The sequence below is a fragment of the Leopardus geoffroyi genome, chromosome A1 (genome assembly GCF_018350155.1).
Source record: "Leopardus geoffroyi isolate Oge1 chromosome A1, O.geoffroyi_Oge1_pat1.0, whole genome shotgun sequence".
Lineage (NCBI taxonomy): Eukaryota > Metazoa > Chordata > Mammalia > Carnivora > Felidae > Leopardus > Leopardus geoffroyi.
The window spans coordinates 16276423-16300847 of NC_059326.1; the positions used below are offsets into that span (position 1 = coordinate 16276423).

The 24425-nt window shown below is 34.6% G+C and overlaps 1 protein-coding gene across 8 annotated transcripts in view; it reads right to left on the reverse strand.

The window, feature by feature from the left end:
• Window positions 1-24425, reverse strand: part of POSTN (periostin) — a 35838-nt gene that overhangs the window by 9851 nt on the left and 1562 nt on the right. For 4 of the 8 annotated variants that reach the window (XM_045474686.1, XM_045474666.1, XM_045474721.1 and 1 more), the window contains exons 2-17: window positions 24323-24421; window positions 19426-19490; window positions 17038-17195; window positions 14234-14398; window positions 13180-13326; window positions 12539-12680; window positions 11205-11417; window positions 10492-10626; window positions 9173-9321; window positions 7933-8069; window positions 6630-6760; window positions 5965-6095; window positions 5756-5858; window positions 5582-5649; window positions 4573-4618; window positions 1709-1789 (exon numbers count right to left, since the gene is read on the reverse strand). In XM_045474686.1, coding sequence (XP_045330642.1) covers window positions 1709-1789; window positions 4573-4618; window positions 5582-5649; window positions 5756-5858; window positions 5965-6095; window positions 6630-6760; window positions 7933-8069; window positions 9173-9321; window positions 10492-10626; window positions 11205-11417; window positions 12539-12680; window positions 13180-13326; window positions 14234-14398; window positions 17038-17195; window positions 19426-19490; window positions 24323-24421 — 1970 coding nt within the window. The remainder of the gene's footprint in view (window positions 1-1708; window positions 1790-4572; window positions 4619-5581; window positions 5650-5755; window positions 5859-5964; window positions 6096-6629; window positions 6761-7932; window positions 8070-9172; window positions 9322-10491; window positions 10627-11204; window positions 11418-12538; window positions 12681-13179; window positions 13327-14233; window positions 14399-17037; window positions 17196-19425; window positions 19491-24322; window positions 24422-24425) is intronic. The other 4 variants (XM_045474701.1, XM_045474677.1, XM_045474730.1 and 1 more) reach the window with 1 other exon arrangement.

A 24425-nucleotide genomic window follows, 5' to 3' on the forward strand; every position in this document is an offset into this window, starting at 1 on the left:
GAGCTGGACAATTGTGAATGGCTGTCAAGATAATTACGTGTTTCCTTTAGTATGTTACACAGACATAAAACTTCTGAATCTTTGAATTTAAAAATGTTTAATACGTCGGTGACATGACCCCATTTGTCATCCTTGTTCCCTTTCTAGGAAGAACCCAGGTAGAGTTGATGCTCCACTGGGTGCCTAATTCAAGAAAGATTAATACAATAGAATCCCACTGGCAAAAATTGGGAAGATAAATGGGTTGAATGAAGAAGCTTGAAAGAAAAGATAGGAATCTTTGGAAATAAGAAAAACACATGTGAATGATTTTGATTATAGAAGCTGTGTACAAGTGATTATATAAATTTTTAGGGAATCTAATTTTAAAAAGAGTATAAGAATGTTAAAATCAAATGTATTACCAAGGATTATTTGATAATTTTCATTAAAATGATCAAGAAAAATTTCTCAACAAAAATTTAAGTGATTTAATTTCTTAAGACACCAAATTCTCATCAAAATATAATGACCACAGGTGTAGTATTTTTTTAGTAAGCACAGATTTCAAAGCCTACATCAATTATCAAATTTAGGTCTCAAGAATAAAAATATAGATAATTAATTAGCTAGGAAATAAACTTTTATATGTATGTTTCCAATATTTAAATGTAAATCATGGCCAGCCTTTAAAGGAACAGACAAAAATATTCAAGAAATTGCCATCTCAATTTACAGAATGAGAAGAAATATCAAAAATAATCAGTTATATCAAATAATCAAAAATAATTAAAGTAATAGTTTTTTTGACATTCAATTGAGAACATGATTTATTCTTTTTTTTGAAGATTGTTTCTATCCTTCTTAAGAATAAAGGAGAAATCCTGGTCTTTTCACTGTGGTCAGTCACCACATTAAGATGCTTAGACATAAAAATAAAATGTTCTTACGGTCTGACCCTTGGTAATAATTAAAATGCATGAAATAAAGGTGGCATCAAAAATGTTGGAGTTGACTAACAGACAGTGACGGTAGAAAGAAAACTATTTAATATTCTAGTCTGAAATACCAGAAGGAAAATAAATATACCAATTGATGTATATTATATATGTGTATATAAGAATATGTGTATTCTCAATATGTAAGTTCAGGACTGCAATTAAGAATACTTATTTCTTTTTGACTTAATGCAGCAGCTGCTTATTCCTTCATCTGTTTCTGGTGGTCTGATTTAAAAATATATCATATGTGGTTATTATTTTAAAAGCTTTCATCAATGTACAGCTTCAGTGCTCTCTTGGATGGTTGAATGAAAAATGCCTGTATTTTTGGAAGAGCTTCTTATAACAAGATATCCATGTGGGGAGATTGGAGATAAAGCTACAAAATAGTACACTGAAGGAGTCTAATTGCAGTATAAAATAAAGCTCGGATTTATTTGCTTATTTGTTTGTTTACTTATGTATTTATCTGGGTTCTAGTGCTAATGCAATGGCCAATTAGGTTGAAATGAAATCAAGTACAAGCAAATGTACTGAAAGTATTAGGAATGCACCATCTACTCTGCTAAATAATTTGCATTCCGCATTCTGCAATCACATGAGCATGCCATTGATATAGAAATATTTAGCATGTTAGTTTCAAAAAGAATGTAGATACATTCATAGAAATCAGTCTATTGGATTTTTTTTTTCACAAAGAAGGAACCATGTATAACAGTTGATTTTACCTTCAGTTTTGATAATAGGCTGAAGACTGCCTTCAATCACTTTAATTTTTGGTTCCACAACTTTGGTTATAATTTTAGTTGCTGAAAGTATAGAAAGTGGAACATAAATGATGTTTACATAAAAACAACCTGAATAAAATTGTCCTCTCTCTCTTTGTTTTAATCTTTGCTGGGTACTGAGGTATAAGGGGTGGTAATGTGTTCAGGCAGTCAGGTCCAGTAAATATTCATGGTACATTATCTATCTCGTCTTCTCATGTCCAGATGGTGTACTCTGAAGTCCAGACACATGGATTTGTTCCAGTGAAATATATACACACTAAGTGAGGAATTCTATCTAGAGACCTGTAATTTTGAACTGCAACACTAAGGCTCTTTACCTTCTTTAGTACTTCTTGAAAATATTGGCTGCATAGCAACAGAAGACAAATAAACATGATTAATTTCATGCGATTCATAATATCTTCAATTGCATTGTTGGGTTTTTTTTCTCATAAGAAAAAATGAAAGACAAAGACAAAATATTTTTCATGCATTTGATAACAGTGATATAGAAAGGAAAATATGAAAAAATAGTTCAAAATAATTAAAAGTAAAAATAAATTTCAACCAGCCAAATATGAGCTCTATGCAACAAATATGATATGATCAGTATTTAAATTATAGGCTAAAATGTTTAATTTTCAGCCTTAATATCATCATCATTTTTTTAAAACTTAGAAGTATGTATTTGAAATGTGCCATCCACCCAACTCAGAAAATAATATGCAAAATTTATTTAAAATAGCAGCAAACTATTTGGTTTTGACTTTTTTTTTTTTTTTTTTTTTGTACAGATTAACTGGAAATGTGCCTCTGGAGCCATACAACCAGAGCTACTGGCTTTTGTTATTTCTACTTAGAAACCTTAAAAGATGGCTCCATTAGGGGTGCCTGGGTGACTCACTCAGTTAAGCTTCTGACTTCAGCTCAGGTCATGATCTCACAGCTTGTGGGTTCAAGTCCTGTGTCGGGCTCTGTGCTTGACAGCTCAGAGCCTGGAGCCTACTTCAGATTCTGTGTCTCCCTCTCTCTCTACCCCCCTCCACCCCAACTCACTCTCTGTCTGTCTCTCTCTTTCTCTCAAAAATAAATACACATTAGGGGCGCCTGGGTGGCTCAGTCGGTTGAGCAGCTGACTTCGGCTCAGGTCATGATCTCACAGCTTGTGAGTTTGAGCCCCGCATCCGGCTCTGTGCTGACAGCTCAGAGCCTGGAGCCTGCTTCGGATTCTGTGTCTCCCTCTCTCTCTGTTCCTCCCCTGCTCATTCTCTGTCTCTCAAAAATACATAAACATTAAAAATAAATTTTAAAACTAAATAAACATTAAAAATGTTTTTTTTTAAATGATGGCTCCATTAGATAGTGGGCCACACTAAAGCTAACTGCAATTATAACAGATTGTGTTGACACATTAGAGATGAGATGTTAGCACAATTTGGGTTTCTGTCACATTCTCACCTTTGGTTTCTGAAATGTTTAGACTTACATATTTTCGTAAATCGTAACGTATTTTCTGTGAGTGAGGACCCAATTTTAATAGAGGAAAATAAGGGAATTATAAGATTGTGGCTCACTAAGCAAAATATTGCATTGGCACATGTAGAAAGTAGTGGACCTTTAATGGATAAAGTAGGAAAGGTAAAGAAATGTAGTATAGTTCTACATCTTTAGTGAGAAAGATGACATAACATTTCTGATGAATAGAGCCCATAATGATTCTTTAATTTGTTACAAAATATATACAAGATTGTATACTTCCATACTGGAATTTATACCTGGTTGAATCATAGCTATTCCAGCTCCATCTTTCAAACAGTGCTGAGCTCGCCTGATACTGGATTTGCATGTGTTATTATTACATCATTGAAATCAGCAGACATTTTGTTTTGCTCCTTACATTTTCTTTATTCTTTTTCCGTATCTAGTGTAAATCTTAAGGATTTTTTTTTTATTAAATAACAGAATGATCACAGTATAAAATGGAATTATTTTCTAGCCAGGGTAAATGTGGGAATTGAAGTAATCCTTTAACTACTGGTGCATTTTGAGTGTTTAATTGTAGAGTCAAAACAAAATGAAAAGAATTTCTGCTTTGAAAGCTACAACAAAGGAAAGAAAAAAGACAAATGACGAAAAAAACACATTGGAAAAAGAATACTACACGTCACAGTTATGAGAATGAAATGCCCTTTACCATTGTTAAGTAGTAGAGGTTTAATTTTGATAATCTGGTAAAGTCAGGGATAAAACAACCTTGGAATCTAGGAACTTAGGTTTATTGTCTGGCAAAGTCCAATTTTTGGATTTGGATTTCTCCCCATCCACTTTTTGATGGGGAGAGTTTTTGAACTGCCAATTCATAAACATTAGGATTCTTTGGCACACCCCTCCCACCGTGCCCTTAGAAAGCTGATGGCTTGAGGGTGGAATGAACTACAAATCCTTCAGCAGTGTTACTTCTGTGTCCATACATCTGAATTTTCAAATACTCTGGAATGCCTTTTGGCTGCCTCTCCTCTTCGTATGTTTGTATGTCTTTTTTTTTTTCCATGCTAGCAATTATATTTTATTGCTATTCCCATATCCTATCATTCTTGTTTTTCAGATGAATGGGAAAGTGGTCCATAGAGGCTGAATGGTAATGGCCCTGGCTGAGAGGTCTCATCCAGACCTTAAGCCTATGTCAAGTGGGATGAAATTTGCCATTGTTTGGAATTCTAAATACCAGATTATCAATAATTTCCAAGTACAAAGTAAATATTGTGTTTTCTTTTTTGTACATCTTGTCACTTGTATACGACAAATATTCATTATGTACTTACTGTAGACAGTCATGGGGATTTCTTTGAAGGTGCTACCACGAACAAACTGAAAATAAATACACTTGTATTTAGTAACATGAAATTAGTAGTTTTATTAACAAAATTATGGCACCACTTTAATTCTCACTAAAGTGAAAATAGTGAAGGTATCATTACATTTAATAGAAATGAAGTCTTCATATAAACCATTTTACAATCTCCTGCTATTGGGCCAGATGGCATAAAAATTATTGAAGGTGTTACTCAAGAGTCTTAAAAATTATGGAATAGTTAATCCAAAGTTAAATGTTTATTAAATAATATTTCATATGTTTTCCGATACTTTGACTTTATAAGGATAAAGGGGGAAAATACTTTTTTGCCTTTAACTACTGTGAGTAGTGATAATTTTTTTACAAGTACATACTTTCTCTTTCCCTTATATTCTGTAGCAAAGGCATTTGGTGATAGAAAGATTATAGTATTTTTTATCTGCATTTCTTTTCTTTCCAACTGGACTGTATTTTTTAAATAAAGGGACATCTCTGATTCAGCTTGACATTTCCCATTACAGTTAATAGAGTGCTTGATGGGGCGCCTGGGTGGCGCAGTCGGTTAGGCGTCCGACTTCAGCCAGGTCACGATCTCGCGGTCCGGGAGTTCGAGCCCCGCGTCAGGCTCTGGGCTGATGGCTCAGAGCCTGGAGCCTGTTTCCGATTCTGTGTCTCCCTCTCTCTCTGCCCCTCCCCCGTTCATGCTCTGTCTCTCTCTGTCCCAAAAATAAATAAACGTTGAAAAAAAAAATTAAAAAAAAAAATACAGTGCTTGAGCCCAAGTAGGTTTCAGAGATATTTGTAGAATAAAACCATAAAGAAATTATCTCATTTACTCACGGGTGAGCCAGTGGCACATAATCAACAAAGAGCGGTCCAAGTCCAGGGTACATCTAAGCTACTCATGTATACATTGCTAGTCTTTTATGTAAAACCTGCAATATCTGTTTGGGAACAAATCCAATAATGTTCTGTACCTTAATTTGGATGTATTTGATCAGTTTATTAAGGATTTCCAGTAGCTGATCATTTCCAACAGGTGTGTCTATGAAGAGGAATATTAAATTAATATTGATAAGAGCATTTGAAATACAAATATACGCTTCTATTGAAAAAGATGTAGCCCACTAGTGAGTTCAATAATTACCAACCTGCTGGGTAGAGGAGTTTATCCACAACATGAATGACACCATTCGTTGTCATGATGTCAGATTCTTTTGATTTCACTTCATTCACCAGAAGTGTATCATTTACCTATCAAAACAGGGGATAACATCAGTGAGAAATTTAATGAAAAATTAACACGAAGATAATTGAACAATAAGTGAATGCTATCATAAATTCATTCTAGAGAACTCACTCCTTTCAGATAGATTTTGCTTCCTTGTGTGGTCTTCAGAATGTTAGTAACACCAGGTTCGAATCCCTTTCCAATGAAAACTCCTGGTGTCAGGTGATAAAGGATGATGTTTTGAAGGGCATTTTTGTCTCCTGGAGGGAAAAATATATATTTATAACGTGTCATATTTTTCGATAATTTGATACTAGAAAAACTAAGGATAAAAATATTTCTTTGTCTTTAGTTTTTCCACACTGTGATTTCTCATCATTTCATTGTTCCTTCAAGTTGCTGTCAACGAATGCCATGTCAAAACAGTCACTTCAGTCTGTTCAATCAAAATATTAGCCAACTTACTGGGAGGAAAAAATCAAATTATTTTTGGAATTGGAATTGTTTCTTTCCTTGTCACCTAGTTGTGTGGACTCGAATAGAAATAGCATAAGTGAACATCTAGGTCAACAACATGATGGCAAGCAACTGCTAATGTAATGTAATTACTAATGTAATTAGGAACATTAATGAGTGACTTTCCGTATATTCCATGTGGAATTAAAGGAAACTAATGCTAGGCATGAATATTAAAGTGGGGACATTTTTGAGGCTGACTTCTGTGCAGGAATGCTTGAGGAAGAAATGAGATCCTGAACACAAAGGACAAATATCTGGTATCCACTTTTACTCACGAATCAGAATTTCTTTTTCTTCATTTGTCATTCCCTTAAAGGCATCATTGGTTGGGACAAATAAGGTCCAATCCCCAGGTTGTGTCAGGAGCTCTTTCAGGTCTGCGGCTTCAAGTAGGCTGAGGAAAATGCTAAGCAGGAAAGATATGTATATTTATTCTGTTAGATTTAGATTTAGGTATGCTCACCCACAATGCATGGAATAAAAGAGCATCCATATATTCTGGAAAGCATGAGAAAGTGTTCATACATTTTCATAGTTCAGATGCAGTTTACCTGTTAAGAAAGTTTAACCAGGGGGAAATTATTTAAATATACATATGGTTTTTAAAATTTCCTAAACTCGGGGAGTGCCTGAGAGGCTCAGTCAGTTAAGCGTCCAACTTTGGTTCAGGTCATGATCTCACAGTTCGTGGGTGTGAGCCCCATGTCAGGCTCTGTGCCGACAGTGCAGAGCCTGGAATCTGCTTCGAGTTCTGTGTCTCCCTCTCTCTCTCCCCCTCTCCTATTCATGTTCTCTTTCTCTCTCCCTCTCTCTCTCTCAAAAATGAATAAACATTAAAAAAAATTTTGTTTAATTTCCTAAACGTGGTTTTTATCTTATAAAACTTAATAAGGTCACACTTTATAACAAAAAAGAAGCGTGTAGTTTTCATTTAAAATTCTACAAACTAGTCTTGGCTAGTATATAATATCATTTTTAAAAATTAAATATTTAATGTTTATTAATAAAATACTTATTAATGAAATATGTATTATTTTAATTATTAATAATTATTAATGATTTTAACATTTAAAAACTTGGGGCGCCTGGGTGGCTCAGTTGGTTAAGCGGACAACTTCGGCTCAGGTCATGATTTCGCGGTCCGTGAGTTCGAGCCCCGCATCGGGCTCTGAGCTGACAGCTCAGAGCCTGGAGCCTGTTTCAGATTCTGTGTCTCCCTCTCTCGGACCCTCCCCCGTTCATGCTCTGTCTCTCTCTGTCTCAAAAATAAATAAACGTTAAAAAAAACATTAAAAAACAAATACAAAAAAATTTGCAAGGAATAAGTCAATCTATTGAATTATTTCACTCACCAAATCATATTATGGTGAACTAGGAAGTAAAATAGTGTTAACATATTTCGGTTTTGAAAACATTTGCATGGACTTCTTACTGTAAATTCTCCGTTCAGTATTATTGAATACTGAATGCCTTTTGGAATACTATGAAACAAAACTATGTTAATAGTTCTTGCTCTCTCTCTTGTGTGTGTGTGTGTGTGTGTGTGTGTGTGTGTGTAAATGAAACTAATAGGCTTACCTAAAGCGTTTATCTTGTTTTAGTTTTTCATGGAGGGATTTCTCTGCTGGTTTGATGATCTCTCGGAATATGTGAATGGCACCATTTCTTCCTTGTTTGCTTCCTCTCACCATGCATGAATTTTCAATGCAGACAGCCTAGCAAAAAAAAGAAAGACACAGCTGTACATTTCCTTAATCGAGATGTCCTAAGTGGAAGTAGTTGCATAGTTGAGTTTCTGGAATGACTCTTCTAAGAGGTCTTCTGACCTCTGTGACTGGAAGAAACAGCATCTCAGTTCTGTTTTTATGGTCTGGCACAATCTGATCTCACACTTCTTATGCGGTCAGTTACTAGCTAGGCTACTCTATGTATCCTCATCAGGAAATAACAAAAATTCACCAGGAAATAGTTTCATCAGGAAGTAACAAAAATTCCATAGAATTCCATGCCTACATCTTTCGTCATTCTTCTCCAGGTTCTAACCATTCTTCAACACCCCCTTTAAGAAACTTTTGCCCTTTAACTCTTTAGGACCTTCTTTATTCCTGACTTCAGTGCCTTTTGTGATCTTCACAAATATTTATTATATTTTCCTGACTGCGAGTCCCTATCAATTTATTTTGTAGTGTTTTTGAACAAATGTATGTATATGCAGCCCATTTTCTGCAGCCTGCAAAATATGTGTCATGGAATTGTGGAGCCATAGTGAGCAGCTGCTGTGCGCCCTATCAGGTAATGCTTGACTTCCTATGAAACCTTTGAGCTGTAGATGCATTTGTTACCTGGACAGAAATTGAACCGCACTGCTAGTTGAATTGTAATCTTCATTAGTAATACTTTCTAGAAATTTTCCCTCAGAAAAAATATGTCAGAGCCATTTTATAGACATCAGAGATCTTTATGTGTCTATAAAAAATTACCTTGTAAACTGCACAAGACTTCATAAATCAAAAGCTTGCTTTAGAGAACTTTTAGTGATTTCTAGAATTGAAATAATAAATGCCTTAGAACATAAAGTTATTTATAATGAAACAAACTCAAATTATCTGATTCATTAATACATTGCACTTTTTGTGTCCTTTCCTCACAGTCTTTTCATACATTACTCAGTTCCCTGATCCTCCTCTGAATATTTACTATTATAAAACCACATTAATAAAGTTCTGGAAACATTCATTATAACAACATTCTTAGACAAGGACATGTCATTTGACATTTAGGCCAATGTGGATGTCTTATATTTTCCTGATTTACTTACTGTTCGATAGACAAAGACTCTGAGCTGTTTGCCTCCAATGGTTTCAAGTTTTTGTCCATTGTAAAGCTCATTAAGCCCAACTTTTACTTTCAGTATGTGATTCTGCAGAATTAATTTAAGAAGCCGCTGATCCATGCTCAGAGTATCATCTATAAATAAATTCACGAGGACAAGGATTAATTAGAAAGCATTAAAATTCCTCCTGGTAAGAGAAAATCGTGAAAATGGGAAATCCCTAATACTATCCATATTGTGGATTCTGCGCTCAAAACGTATATGAGTCAACTAACTGCTCAAGGCTATGAATTCTATGCACCAATTAGGAACTCTGTGAGATATTCCATCAAATGAATATCATTTGATGATAACATTGATTTGATAACATCATTCGGAGGAGTCCAAACGATGGACTCCATCTCTGTAAGGGCTACATAGTGTTGTGTGGTCATTGGCAAAAGGTAAGCTCTAATATTGGCCAAGATTTTTTCTGAGAATTTGATATACATTAATCACATGAAAGACTATGGATGAATCATTTATAAATTTATATTTACCTCTGAAGAGAAAATCAAAATACATACACTCTCTTAAATGTGGGTTAATGTCAACACATGTGGATATAGTTATTACAAAGAGGAATAATAGTATTTCTAGGAATTTGAATTTTTTGTTAATAACACTATGTACCACAATTTAGCATTTCAAAAATATTTTAAAAATAATGCTTGTTTTTTAACTACTCAATTTTGCCTTATAATTTAAATACATCTTTATGAAATCACTTTTCTGGAAAAAGTGGCAGGTTGCATTAATCTAAACACCATCCTTCATTAGCAGCTCTTAGATAAAATACTTATAGTTTACATCATAATATGAAAGTGATAATAAATAGTCTCTTGCTTTTATTTATTTATAATTTGACACCTCACATCAAATTTTGAGATGGAAAATATACTTATTTTTTCTTAAATATTATGTTGGTGTTAAATAAACAAATCAGATTTATTTTTCTTAAGATCTATTAATACATACCTTAAGTGTGCTGGAAACATGATTAGAGTCATAGAATAACTGAACATCCTTTATCAAAAACTTTCACTCCCTGTAGGCTATTATCTATTCTAATGAAATGTTTTGAAATGAAGGACACTTTAACAGAGACAACATAGTGCTAATGATGTGTAGTCAATAAAGTAATAATCAGCACCTTGTAGAATGTCTATTATTCCTTAATGCAGACAATCATGGTGAAGAAAAATGGTGTGTGAAGGTTGGTGGGGGGTGGTGGGAGAGTAGGAATGACAGTATCCATTACGTACCTGAAAACGCATTATTCACAGGGGCCAGCAAAGTATATTCTCCATCTGGCCGCAAAGCAGATGCCAAGCCTAGTTGGGCCACGAGGTCTGTGAAAGTGGTTTGCTGATTTCCAGCCAGCTCAATAACTTGTTTAGCTGTAAAGGAAACCATCACCATCCCAACAACGTCATCATTATTATCATCATTCTGAAGTCAGTAAATCAATTCTTGGCTGTTTTCTATAAGCTATTTACTGCAATCACAATGTGATAAGATAGTCTGTCCTTCCCTAGTAATAGTTCCAGATTCCCTTTTTTGGGGTTGATACAGAAAATTTCAAAAAGAAAATATCTTTCTGGCTTCTTACTTTTCATTGTCTTTAATTCTCTATTCCTCATCTTCCTCCTCTCTCTGCTGTTGTGAATGCCATAGTTCTTTCATTTATCCAAAGCTGACCATTTGGTTATATCTTTCCCTCTGTTTTCAAGAAAAACCATGGTACTTTGAGAACCTTTATAAATTATGAAGTGTTAGAAACTCTGGAAAGCTGATGTTCCATGCATGGAATGCCTGTGATTAACCAGCTACCTATTTTAGTACTCAGTTCACTATTTTGTATCTGTGCTTCCACATACCATTCCTTATACTACACATTCATTTTTCATAGACTTATTCTTGAGGCATCATAATTGGTAAACAGTAGTAGGTAGAAGAATATGAAACTGTTGCTCACCAGAATCAGGAATTAGGACCTGATCAATCAAATGGATAACACCATTATTTGTCACGATATCTTTTTTGTTCACCATTTTGATTCCATTTACTGTTATACTGTCACCGTCACATCCTATCTCAATGGTGTTTCCTTCCAGAGTCTCAAAGACTGCTCCTCCCATAATTGCCTCAGAACACTGGAGGGTGTTCAAAAGGTGGTACTTCATGAGGGCTGAGAATAAATTAAAAACAGCAAGTTTTTAGACCAAGAGAAACTGCACTTAACCCTTAAAAGATGTGTTTCACTGTGGAACTAATTATTCCTAAAAAATAAAATACATATAAGACCTAAGTATTGACTGAAGATTTTTAAATTCTGTTTATGTTCTAGGAAAGCTTCTTCCATTAACTATACAATAGAAATAGCTCAGCTCAGTAGGAAGAAGAGATCAGTTGTGTGAAATGATTTGTGTAGCACTAGAAAATGTGTTAGAGAAACTTTTCACTCTCATAAGAAAGTAATTTATGATGTGAAAAAAAGAAGAGTTGCTCCTTTCAAAAGGCCTGTATTTACTTGTGATAACTGTTCCTAAGTGCCCAAGCAACCTCTTGCCTTAGCCACTCATAACAGAATGTCTACATATAATTTGTAAAGACATTAGTGGCGGAAGATTAGTAGGGTAAGACAAATCATTCCCTAAAGAAAACATCTGGAGAGTAGACAAAATGAAGATGATTTCTTGGAAGATACCTGAAGGAATTTTAGTGACTCAACTGTATTCTATCCATATCTGCATCATCCAAGTTTTTCATTTTAAATCAGTCAAAATATATTTTGGGAGAGGCTAAGTTAAATGTACTACTCACAATGTAAAATCTATTTGAAAATAGAAAGGGAGATTAGAAAGAAGGCAAATTCTGTGTATCAAATAAGTAATGGCCAAAGAGAACCATGAAGTTTTCTCAACTCAATGATATCTTTTAGCATAAATTTAAAATGAAAAGCATCGCATAATACATATATGATATTAAAATTTGATGATCTAATATTTATTTTCAACAATGGCTAAATTCTTTTTAATGCCTGCTATTTATTTACTTGAAAGCAGTACAAAAGGAATGTGATCTTTAGGATATTCTTATCTTTTAAATTCATTATTTAATTACTCTGCCTACTCTTTCAAGGGCTTTGTTTTCTTTTAAGATTTTTAGAGTCCACCTTAAGAACAAAAGTTTGTCTTTGCCTTTGCTTATAAAAACTGATAATCTTGGCATGACTTAATCTTTTTTTTTTTTTCTCTTTTCTTCTTGGAATTCTGGGAAGGTTCTCAAAGAGGAGGACATTTTTAGTACCTTCAGAAGCCACTTTGTCTCCCATGATCCTTTCTAGGACGCCTCGTGGAAGCTTCTCAAAAGCCTCATTGGTGGGAGCAAAGAGAGTGAAGTGACCATCTCTTCCAAGGGCCTCCAGAATATCAGATGTGATAGCAGCTGCCTGAAACACAAACGTGCTTTTTAGAGGCTTGCACACTGCAAATCCAAAGGCAAATGACAACACACTTCACCTAGGCTGATGCAGGGGGCTGATTCTATAGAAAACTATAGAAGTTTGTTCTTGCTAGAGCTTTAAAACATTTTTTGACACAACCAACTATGTCCTTTCCAACTTTTTTTGTAATAATGGGAATTCTGCCCATGCTTGTTTGACTGTAGCAATATCCAGCAGTACATGAAACTGAGATGGACACATACTAAATACACCAAATACACTATGGGCACATAACTAACCATTCTTTATCTGTCATGTCCAAATAAATATGATTATGTCATAGGAGATGATTTCTTCCGTGTAAAATAAAAGTCTTTTCATTTCAAGAAACACATTTGTTATATTTCTGCCAGAGTTTTAAAATAGCATTTTATGGTTCGACTCTGAGAGAGAAAGGAGATGTTCCAATGGTCCAAGGCAATCTGCTGTTATTTCTTCTACTTACTCTAAAAGATGAGAGTTCATCTTCTGCTTCAATGAAGTCTTGAATTGAGGTGCCAATTTGTGTAAGGACACGATCAATGACATGTACAACACCATTTGTTGCAATCTGGTTCCCATGGATGATTCGAGCGCAGTTAACAGTGACAACCTATAATTATTTGGGAAAATCCAAGTGCAGAAATCAGAGCCATCCATTGACCACTGAGACTGCAAGGCCATTATTTTTCATTTCTGCTAGTAAATGTAACATGAAGGAACCAACATTCTAAATGTAAATGTTAAGGATGAAGACATATATCGTTCTGTCTAAAAAAGAAACTAAGAGGAAATAGGACCAGTTGAAAACCCTATCCAGTTACACTCAACAAATCTAGAAACTAAGGCAAAAAAGCATTTTTTTTTCATTTGAGTTATTGCTTTTTTCCTTCTCTTCCCTTTACAGACATAGTCATAAACTATTTCAAATGCAGATCAATGAGTTACATTTAAAAAAAAGTCTATCGGTCCTAAAATAAGTTCTGAGAGAGAGAAATAATTATTGAACAAATATAATCAGTTCTATTGCAGTGATTTCCTAATTATTGCCTCACTGTTGACCCTTTTCATCCCTGGAAATTTGTTGAAAGAGCCCTATGACCCTGCTGGAAGTTTCCCACAAAGACTCTTCTCTAAATACACAAGAACATAAATCAGTACAGTAGTTAGAGGATGAATAAAGGAATATTTATTCTGTGATTATTCTTTGATAAACTCTTATTTACTATTTTTTCTTAGGTTGTTATTTTTAAAACACATCAACTACTAAAATCTCCTTTATTAAGAACATCTAAGTCTGCTATCAGTCAACTGTGAATTTAATTTCTTCCTCACAATCACTCTCAAGTAGAAATCAGCCACTGAATCAGAAATTTACATGCTATAAATGTGGGGAAAAGGCATAATATAGTACTTACAGTCACTAACATTTTACTGTTTCTGTGAACATTATATAAAAGGTATAGAAAAAATTAAGGGTGCTATTACTCAGAAATGTACTTTTTATTAATGAAACTTACCCCATTAGGATAATGGTTAATGAAAAGTCCCAAATTGTTATACATTGAGGGAATAATCATGCCAGTTTTTAAGTCCTTGGTCAACATTCTGTTATTAACCATGTGGCTATGTAAAGCATTCAATAATTCAACATTTACATTGCTCTCCAAACCTCTACGGATATCCTAGGAAAAATTGAAATAGTAGAAGTTTATTTTATTGAGATTCATCATTAAAATACTTATAATCACACTATTTCTTACTCTCTTGTTACTTTCTTATTGCATTTCCCAGATGATCAAATCAAATCAACATAATTAAAATTATATTATTTCAATTGATTAAGTAATTTTGTAAATTCAGGTACTGAGTTAAGGCTCCTGAATCTGATAGTTAAGGCTCCTGAATGCTTGGACATTTATAGTGACAAAAAAATTTTTTTAAATAAAGATATTGATGGAGAGACAAACTTGATGTAAATTAAAGGCTTGGGCAATATGAAATTATCAGACATTTGAAATATTTTAAATGGTAAACAAAACAAAACAAAAATGGCATTATATTTTTGTACAACATTTAAATTTTAATGAGGATGTTATGTTTATTTCATATCAAATTCAATAATTCAACCATACTGTACCTTTTTTTTTAATCCAATGTATATCCTATATATGTGTAACATATGTATATCCTATATTACATGATACTGTATATGGCTCTATGGGAAAGTCTCTATCTTTAAGGTACTTATGATATAGGGGCAGTTAAAAATAAACATAGTAAGGGGCGCCTGCCTCAGTTGGTTAAGCGTCTGACTTCAGCTCAGGTCACGATCTCATGGTTAGTGGGTTCGAGCCCCACATTGGGCTCTGCGCTGACAGCTCAGAGCCTGGAGCCCGCTTATGATTCTGTGTCTCCCTCTCTCTCTGCCCTTCCCCCACTCACACTCTGTCTCCCTCTGTCTCTTGAAAATAAATAAATGTTAAAAAAAAAATAAACATAGTAATATAAAGAATAGAAGGAGAAAAAAATGCTGCTAGGGGTCAAATGAGGAAGAGCAGCTATTCAAGGCTTGGTAATAGATCTTGAAGGGTAGACAGAGTAAGAATGGTAGTGATCATTCTAAGTCCAGTTGCTGACACAGGGTAAAAGCTGGGAGAGCAGATGTTGTCCAGTTTGGTTAGCACATACTTTTATCTTTCTTAGATAATATTAAGAAAGAATTATAGAAAAGTATGTGGGACAATAATGTGGAAGACTTTAATGCCTGACTAAAGTATAAACTAAACTGGCAACAAAGGGCCACTGAAGATTTTGTGGCATTGGAATATAATGGTTTTTTTTGTTTTTTTAAATTTTTTTTTTCAACGTTTATTTATTTTTGGGACAGAGAGAGACAGAGCATGAACGGGGGAGGGGCAGAGAGAGAGGGAGACACAGAATCGGAAACAGGCTCCAGGCTCTGAGCCATCAGCCCAGAGCCCGACGCGGGGCTCGAACTCACGGACCGCGAGATCGTGACCTGGCTGAAGTCGGACGCTTAACCAACTGCGCCACCCAGGTGCCCCTGGAATATAATGTTTAAACTGGGCTTTAGGAAGGTTAATATAGTGATAATGCATAGCAAAAAGGAGGTATCAATTAGGAGGATGAAACATGAGATATAGGTAACTAATAATAGTTTGTAAGAATTAGAACAGACATAAGATGACTAACAATTTTCAAGCCTAAATACTAAGATTGATACTCCCAATTATGGGGTGGGGGGACTGGGGGAAGCCAGCAGAAAAGCAAATGTTTATGTGAAGAAAGAAAATAGCATTCTCTTAGATATCTTTTTGTTTAAAGATGCAGCAGTGTATCTAAGGGGAGATATTAAAATGGACATTAGAAATACTCTCCTGGGTTTCCAAGGAGAGCAACTACAGAAACAGATTTCATGGTTATACACGCTAAAGTCATAGTTGAAGTCATCAGAAGTATATATAAAGAACAGAGTCTAATTCCTAGTAGAGACTTTAATAAGACCCATTCTTAAGGAAGGAAGAAGAGGAGTCAGCAAAAAGAACCAGAAGGGTGGTTAAGAGATGAGGTCAAAGACAACCAGAAGAGAGAGTTCCATATCACAAGCAATTAAACATACAGTTAATGTAGCAAGATAATATCTAGAGGAATCTGCCTAAGTTTTATTAAATATTTGACTCTAGTGGTAATTATCAATTCATCTTCATATCAAATAGAAAGTAAAAATATATTTCTATACTAATTTTACAGATTAGAAATTTAGTGTATTATAAAGCAGATTATGCACAAAAAATGTGAAAATCAAATGCATTATTTACAATATTTCATTTAAATATTCCTACACATATATACATATGTCAATGTCTGAGCAGCCATATATATTTACATATAATTAAAAGTAATTAATTGCATCTCTAGAATATGCCTTTATAATAAATTTTAAATTCCACTAGGCTTCTTAACTTACTGTTCTATTAGATATGTCATCTAAAACTCAATAAATCTCTTCCCATCAAAAAAGAAAGAGGATAGGAGTAAAATAGAATAATGACAAACACCAGTTCAGTCCACTCTTGGTTTTCCCTTTCTTAATTGGTCTATGAACCTACTGGGTAAGTTATTCCACTTATGGATGTATTAAAATACTTTACTCCTTACATTTAGTAACTCATCCTTTTATGTATCCTCATGTATCTATTATAAAAAGATATAAAATTTCTATTAATTTCCAAGTTAATAAATCCATTCAAATGCAATAACTACAATAAAAATAATTGTATTAATAAAAATAGTGAATTACAGAATCCAAGTTGTCCCAAGCCTCATTACTCGGTGCAAAATAAGTAAATGATCCCTTTCCTTCAATCTCTTCCCTCAGTCTTGAGACATCAGAATAGCCTTGTGTTGTGGTGGCTCCCACGATGCCCAGAGTGCCGTAAACATGGTCAATAGGCATAACTGAAATAATCAAGAAATCAAGGTCTTAGAATAATATTTCAAGAATATTATTTCACAATCATTTGAACTTTATACGAAGTTCCTCAATACATTTAACTGAAAATTTTAGCAATAAAATTCTCTGCATGAATGATCAGTTTTATACAAAGATTGTCACTGGAGGGGCGCCTGGGTGGCGCAGTCGGTTAAGCCTCCGACTTCAGCCAGGTCACGATCTCGCGGTCAGGGAGTTCGAGCCCCGCGTCAGGCTCTGGGCTGATGGCTCAGAGCCTGGAGCCTGTTTCCGATTCTGTGTCTCCCTCTCTCTCTGCCCCTCCCCCGTTCATGCTCTGTCTCTCTCTGTCCCAAAAATAAATAAACGTTGAAAAAAAAAATAAAAAAAACAAAGATTGTCACTGGAGTGCTAGATGATAAAACACCACTGAAAACTATTATTTCATATATCTTTCATGTTGAGGGAAAATGAATTTTAAATTATCATCTTGGTATAACACTTAGTCTATGTAGGTTTGACTCCTCTTATGTCAATAATAGTTCAATTATAAGTATCAATAAATATTTCTGATTCACTGAACAGAAGAATATGCTCTTCACTTCTCACTAAAAGAATGGCTAAAGGTAATATTTTCTTTTATGTTGGCTTAAGGCTCTTAAATGGTATAATATTGTTAGGTATTGGGTTATTAATTTTTATAGATTTGGATTTTTTTTTTCAACCTTTACTTATGTTTGGGACAGAGAGAGACAGAGCATGAACGGGGGAGGGGCAGAGAGAGAGGGAGACACAGAATCGGAAACAGGCTCCAGGCTCTGAGCCATCAGCCCAGAGCCTGACGCGGGGCTCGAACTCACGAACCGCGAGATCGTGACCTGGCTGAAGTCGGATGCTTAACCGACTGCGCCACCCAGGCGCCCCTAGATTTGGATTTCTAAAAGAAATACGTAGACCTGCTTCTTTTCAGCATAATTTCAGGAAGGAAATAGATGGAAGTATCTAACACTTCCAGAGTATTTTTCCTGAACTTCAGAAGAAATATTAATATATGAATATCAACCCGAAAGTTGGTACAGCCTATTTATTCATTTTTTGACCCTATCTTATTTGAATAATACCATAGGAGAAGTGGTTATTACATTTGTGAATATATCAAGACTGGGTGACACAATTAATAATCAAATTATAAAATCAGAATTTAAAAGACCCCAAAAGGATGAGGAAAATGAGTCAAGATTAACAAGTTAAATGTAACAGAGTTCCATGTATATCTTTACGCCCAAGCTGAAAATATAAATCCTAGAAAAAGAGCTGACTTGATAGTATTCATAGTCAGATAGGCCAGACTTGAAGTTGAAAAACAAATCCTAGAGAAATACCCAGCTCGATAGAAAGAACTGTAATCAATTTTTAACTGATCATAAATTCATTAGGAGCTGATGATAGCATGTGGTTACCAATGACAGTAACCAAAGTTCAGGGGCCCCCAAAAGTGAAGAATTTGTCTTGATGATATTCTCTCAGATGCTGGGACCCACATAGATTGCAGACACCAGTCTGGGATCAGATTCAGAAAAAAGATGACTGGACTAGAGGCTTTTTATGTGTTGGTGTCCATGATGGTGACAGCTCCAAAGTTTATGTTATATTAGAAGAACTGGGGATGCTTAGCCCAGCGAAGAGAAGAGTCTGTTGGGGAAAGGAGGATAGTGGAGGAAGTATGTGATGATTGGTATTAAATATATGAGCTTTTTTTCAAAGTTGTTTCAAAGAGGAAATAGATTAACTTTTTTCTCCAGTTGGCAGTTATAGGAAACCAGCTTTCAATATGAGGGATGTTATAAGATCAGAGCAGTTCAATTAGAGATTATGCCTTTCCAACTAGTCCACTCCATGTTTGTAAACAAATTCAAAGACAAGGACTTTGTAGAGAGGATTTTCATTCTTGAAGGAAAATTGAACTAATTTGAAGTTACGACCAAGCTCCTATTGTCTGGTCCAACATTCAATGCATGAGCAGTAGGTTTTAATACTTTATCACCATGACAAATTCATGATTAACACAAAGATACTGGTGGTTTATCTTGGATTTATTATGGTGCTAAGTACACACACATACACACACACGCACATGCACTCATACACAAAATTGGGTTCTCTACAGGCTAAGCTACCTCAAATCTCTTTCTTCACACAAGACAAGCTCCTCATTTATTTCAGTAATTGAAATTTTACCTGCTGGGCAGCCTTTCATTCCTTCCATCCTCATATAACCAGGGCAACATTCATATAACACTGTCCTGTAGGTCAGAAGAAAATTAATATTAAAATGGGGAACTACATAGAATTCATTTTGTTATAATCTTAGCAGAAACATACCACTTACTGTGATGATTTTTGAGACTCTAGAATTGTTTATTTCCTGATATCAAGTTATTTACATTACTTTGATTTCTCTATACAATGTTATGGCATCATAGAAAAGTTCCAGGATCTTGAGGCAGAAAAATGGGGTTTATGGTTCCCAGTTCTATACTTGGTGGATGTGTGACTCTGAGCAAGTAATTTAACAAATTCAAGTGTCAGTTTCTCCAACTATTTAACATGGATATAGTATCCCTGACACCTACTCACAAGCTAGTTGTGAGTCTCGAATAAAATGATGCATTGGGAATCATTTCGTAAACTATAAATGGTCAGAAATGTTTATTAGTATAAGGTTATTAGAAACTAGAAACATCAGGAAATATATTAACCCCTTTCAATCAATAAAAGCTATTCTGCTAACTAAAATAATGCTATTTTACATTTGAATTGCCAGTAATTAGTTTGATCATACTAAATACAGTCCTTAATTTATTTAATCCAATGTATTGTATTGTTTTCAAAGACAATACAATATTCAAGAAAATGCTATTCTGTTCATAGTTAACAAAGTGTATTAAATTATATAAGGCATAATTAAGGCAACAAACCAGAAAATTCAGCAAAGATGTATCCAAATCAACTTTGTAAAAATTACTATATTTTGTGGGAAAATAGTAACCTGAAATCATCTATCTAATTTCTTTTATTTTTTTACTTTATTAAAAATATTATCCTGATCTTCATTTTATCAAATTCCATTTGACATTTTCTGGTGTTCTTCAGATTCTAGCATAGGTAATATATTTTTTTAAAATACTTTTATTTATTATTATTTTTGAGAGAGAGAGAAACAGAGCACGAGTGGGGGAGGAGCAGAGAGAGAGAGGGAGAGAGAATCGGAAGCAGGCTCCAGGCTCTGTGAGCTGTGAGCACCGAGCAGACATGGGGCTCGAACTCACGAACTGTGAGATTATGAACTGAGCCAAAGTCAGACACTCAACTGACTGAGCCACCCAGGCACCCAGTAATATTTTTAATTAAAATTTTACATAATTTTGTTTCCTCTCAATAGAAATATGAAGGTGAATGCACAAAACAAAAATTGGAAATGGGGGAATATTATCACTGAAGAGGAGATATAGACCATTTTGTAATTTTTAATTGATAAATTCCATGTCATGCAATTTAAAATAATTACTTATAAGCTGGTTATCTTGCAATTTAGTAATTAAGCATGCATTAACTAGTTCAGATATTTTATTTTGGCTTTTTTCTAGTTGTGATAATTGTACTCAAGAAGTATGGGTAAATGAAAGAATATATTTAAGAGAAAGGTCATATTTTCTTAGAATGATAGAAATTACAATAAAAGAAAAAAGGAGAATATTAATGATATAAGAAATTATCTTCTATAGCTTAAAAAGTAAATAAGCTTTTCAAATTGAAGCCAGGTCCATTAAGTGATTATCCATGATTTGTGGCCCTGTTTGTCATCTTAGAATCCTATTTCTCAGGGGCGCTTGGGTGGCTCAGTCGGTTAAGCCTCCGACTTCAGCTCAGGTCACGATCTCGCGGTTCGTGAGTTCGAGCCCCGCATCGGGCTCTGGGCTGATGGCTCAGAGCCTGGAGCCTGCTTCCGATTCTGTGTCTCCCTCTTTCTCGGCCCTTCCCCCGTTCATGCTCTGTCTCTCTCTGTCCCCAAAATAAATAAATGCTAAAAAAAAAAAATTTAAAAAAAAAGAATCCTATTTCTCTATTTTCTTGATGTCAATTTAAAAAGTACAATGTAACATTATTTATTCATACCCATATATGCAGTAAAATATGAAACATGAATGAAAGAAATGTTTCTGGCATGGAATATTAACTTAAAGATAGTTGACAGATAAGACATGGACAAATTTAAGTGGGGAATGCCAATTTCAAATTGTTCTTCAACTTCAAAATAATTTCAAGAATAGTTGGTATTAGAAACATATGGAAACTATATGGGAACCTTAGGCAATTCCTAGCATGGCCTCTGAAATAATTTATTCACTAACATCCCCATATAAATAAATTTGAATACTTGGATGCCAAAGGACTGATTCAGAATGTTTCCACGTTAGCTTTAGCATATTTTATACATGATTAAAAAACTGAGACACATATTTATTGGTCCAATATTGATAGTACAGGACTTGACGTAAAATAGTGAATAGAAGAGGAAATTGTTAAAGTAACAAAAATTTCTATAACACTTGCTAATATGAATCAAAGATTAGCCTTACCATAGACAGTTCACCAGATGGAACAAAATTCCAAAACAATCAGTTGCAATTTAAACTGATAGTTGAACAATATGGTTATGTGAGTTGATATTTTAAAAACAAAAAAGTAGGTTTTTTCAGGAGATCATTTATTCTATACAAAACTTAAATCTCTCACATGGTTGGTAGAATGAAACAAGAGTAAAAAAGAATCATAACTGTGCACATCTCTGAAAGTGGAAAATCTATCCTCATTTTCTGAATAGTATCTAAAAATCTCATGAAAATGGAAGCTGAAAGGAAGACTACAAAACACTATGTTATTCAGCCAATATATATTATGGAAAATATCTTAAACTTAGGAAATTCATGTTTATCATTAGACCTGCCCAATTATTTCCTTCAAATCTGCAAAACAACTGTTCAATGAGAAGACAAGCATTTCTGTCAACTGATACAAAGAGTCCTAAAGATGCCTCTGGAAATTTTAGCAACTGCAAGCAGATGGCAAAACAGACATTCCTCTTGTCAATGTTATTGATTTATTTGATTATTTGAAACTAGCAGCTAGCATTTATATTTATTTCAGAGCACAAATGTAAATGTGGTTGTGAAAATGAAGCTACTTGGGGGAAAAAAGCTAATATAGTATAACAAAGGAGACACTGTTATGTTTCTGTTAAAAAGCCAGGCTTCGAAACAGGATTTTCTTTTTTTTTTTTTTAATGGAGAGCAAGAAAGAATGTTGGCATGACCTTTGCACAAGCCTTGGCATCTCTAACCATGTTTAGATGGTTAAAGTGAGATTACATCATACTTTCCTAACTTTCAGGAAGAATGCAGTAAAGATATCCCCTGAATATTTCAGACAGCAGGTCCTTTCTTATGTAGTTGGTGTGCATTCCAAATATGCCTCATGGTAACCAAGAATGTGAACAAAGGAAGGAGAATCCAGAGTTTTGGAGTTCCCAGCTGGGGCCCAGCCTGCATTATGGCCAAGATCATTGCAATCACTGACTTGCATTGTAATTGTGTGAATGACTCACAAATCTAGCAGATGTCTGCAAACAAGTAGGAATTAGATCCAGGCCAAAAAGTAACTCTATCAAATCAGTTGAAACTCTATTAAGCAAATGAATAGGAAGAGGCAGCAAACTCCTGTGGTGTCCTAGACTTAGTTACCATGGGGAAGTAGAGTCCAGCTAAGGTTATATACATTGAATATGTGATTTTGATCTGGAAATAAAGATAATCTTATGTATTTTAGGTAGGGATCTGGTTACAACCCCTTTTCCCACCCACATATATCCATTTGTTAAAGCACTTTACACTTAAGGACAATTGATATTGTGAGTTACTTAGCGATTTCACAATCATCAAATCATTCTACCCACCCCCCACCCCCAGAAACTCTGTAAGTATAAAATCGACATTCACGGGTAAAGAAACAAAGGCTCCAAGAAGTTAAGTGATGCCATATTTAGTATTTGTACCAATACTATTAAGTTAGGAAGAAGTTTTTAACAATCCCCCAATCTTCCACCTAAAGTTTAATGATGATCTACTAAGCAGGTTCTCATTCAGATATTTAATTCTCAAGGCATCCTTCATCAAGAGTGGAGTCCAAATTAATAGGAAGCACTCTTCTTGATCGGGAATGGTATCACTAATCTTTGTGATACAGCAACTTGCTCTTTCTATGACTCAGCTCCTTCCTTTTAAAATGAAGAATCAGACCACTCGAGTAACTCTCAACTTGTATATATGCTCAGGATTGTATTTTCCTACTGAGGTTTATTGATAGATTAAACCACTATGCATGTTTATCAAGTAATAAAAAATATTTTCTTCTAAGTAAAGAGTGATTGTCTTTTTGGCTATGGAAATAGTAAATACAATGATGGGCTTTATCACCTTTGTGGACCTCTGGGGATCTGGCAGTTTGGGATGGAATAATTGGATTAAATGAAGAGACGAAACTTAAGTTCTTTCCAACTTCAAGTGTTGATGAAAACTTTTAGGTAAACTGGAGTAATTCAGATAATTTCCAAGTGATTGTAGGGAAACATTAATTAATGCTTCAAAAATCCTGATATTCTAGATCAGTTTGTTTTTCTGGCCCATTTTTTTTTATATATATAAAATGAGGAAACTGAGGAAACCATTTTTATAAAGTGAGGCATAGAGGTTAAGTGTCTTGCCTAAAAAAGAGGGCCAAACCAGGGTAGAAATGCCATAGTCTCCCACTGATTCCATACCAAATTACATGGCAATGTGGTTGCCATCGACCTCTTTTGGACCTCTGTGACACATAGATTCAAGGCTCATGAGAGGTGCACTAGCAGAGGGAGAAATCCAGGGAGAATTCCTTTATTCACCTTTATGATATATATATATATTTTGTTTTTAAAGCTTTCAATTTGGGAGAATATTTTCAAGAAAAATGGTGCATGTGTCCAAGGAAAGGCGTAGTGTTGCTTTGGGGACTGGGACATTAAGGAAAAGATGAGACTTACGTTTTCTTTCCACAGATGGCACCTTGGTACCAGTTCCTACAAGTGCTGAAGTATTTCTTTTTGGTGCCTAAAATCTGTTGAAGGGCACAGACATTTGGGCTGG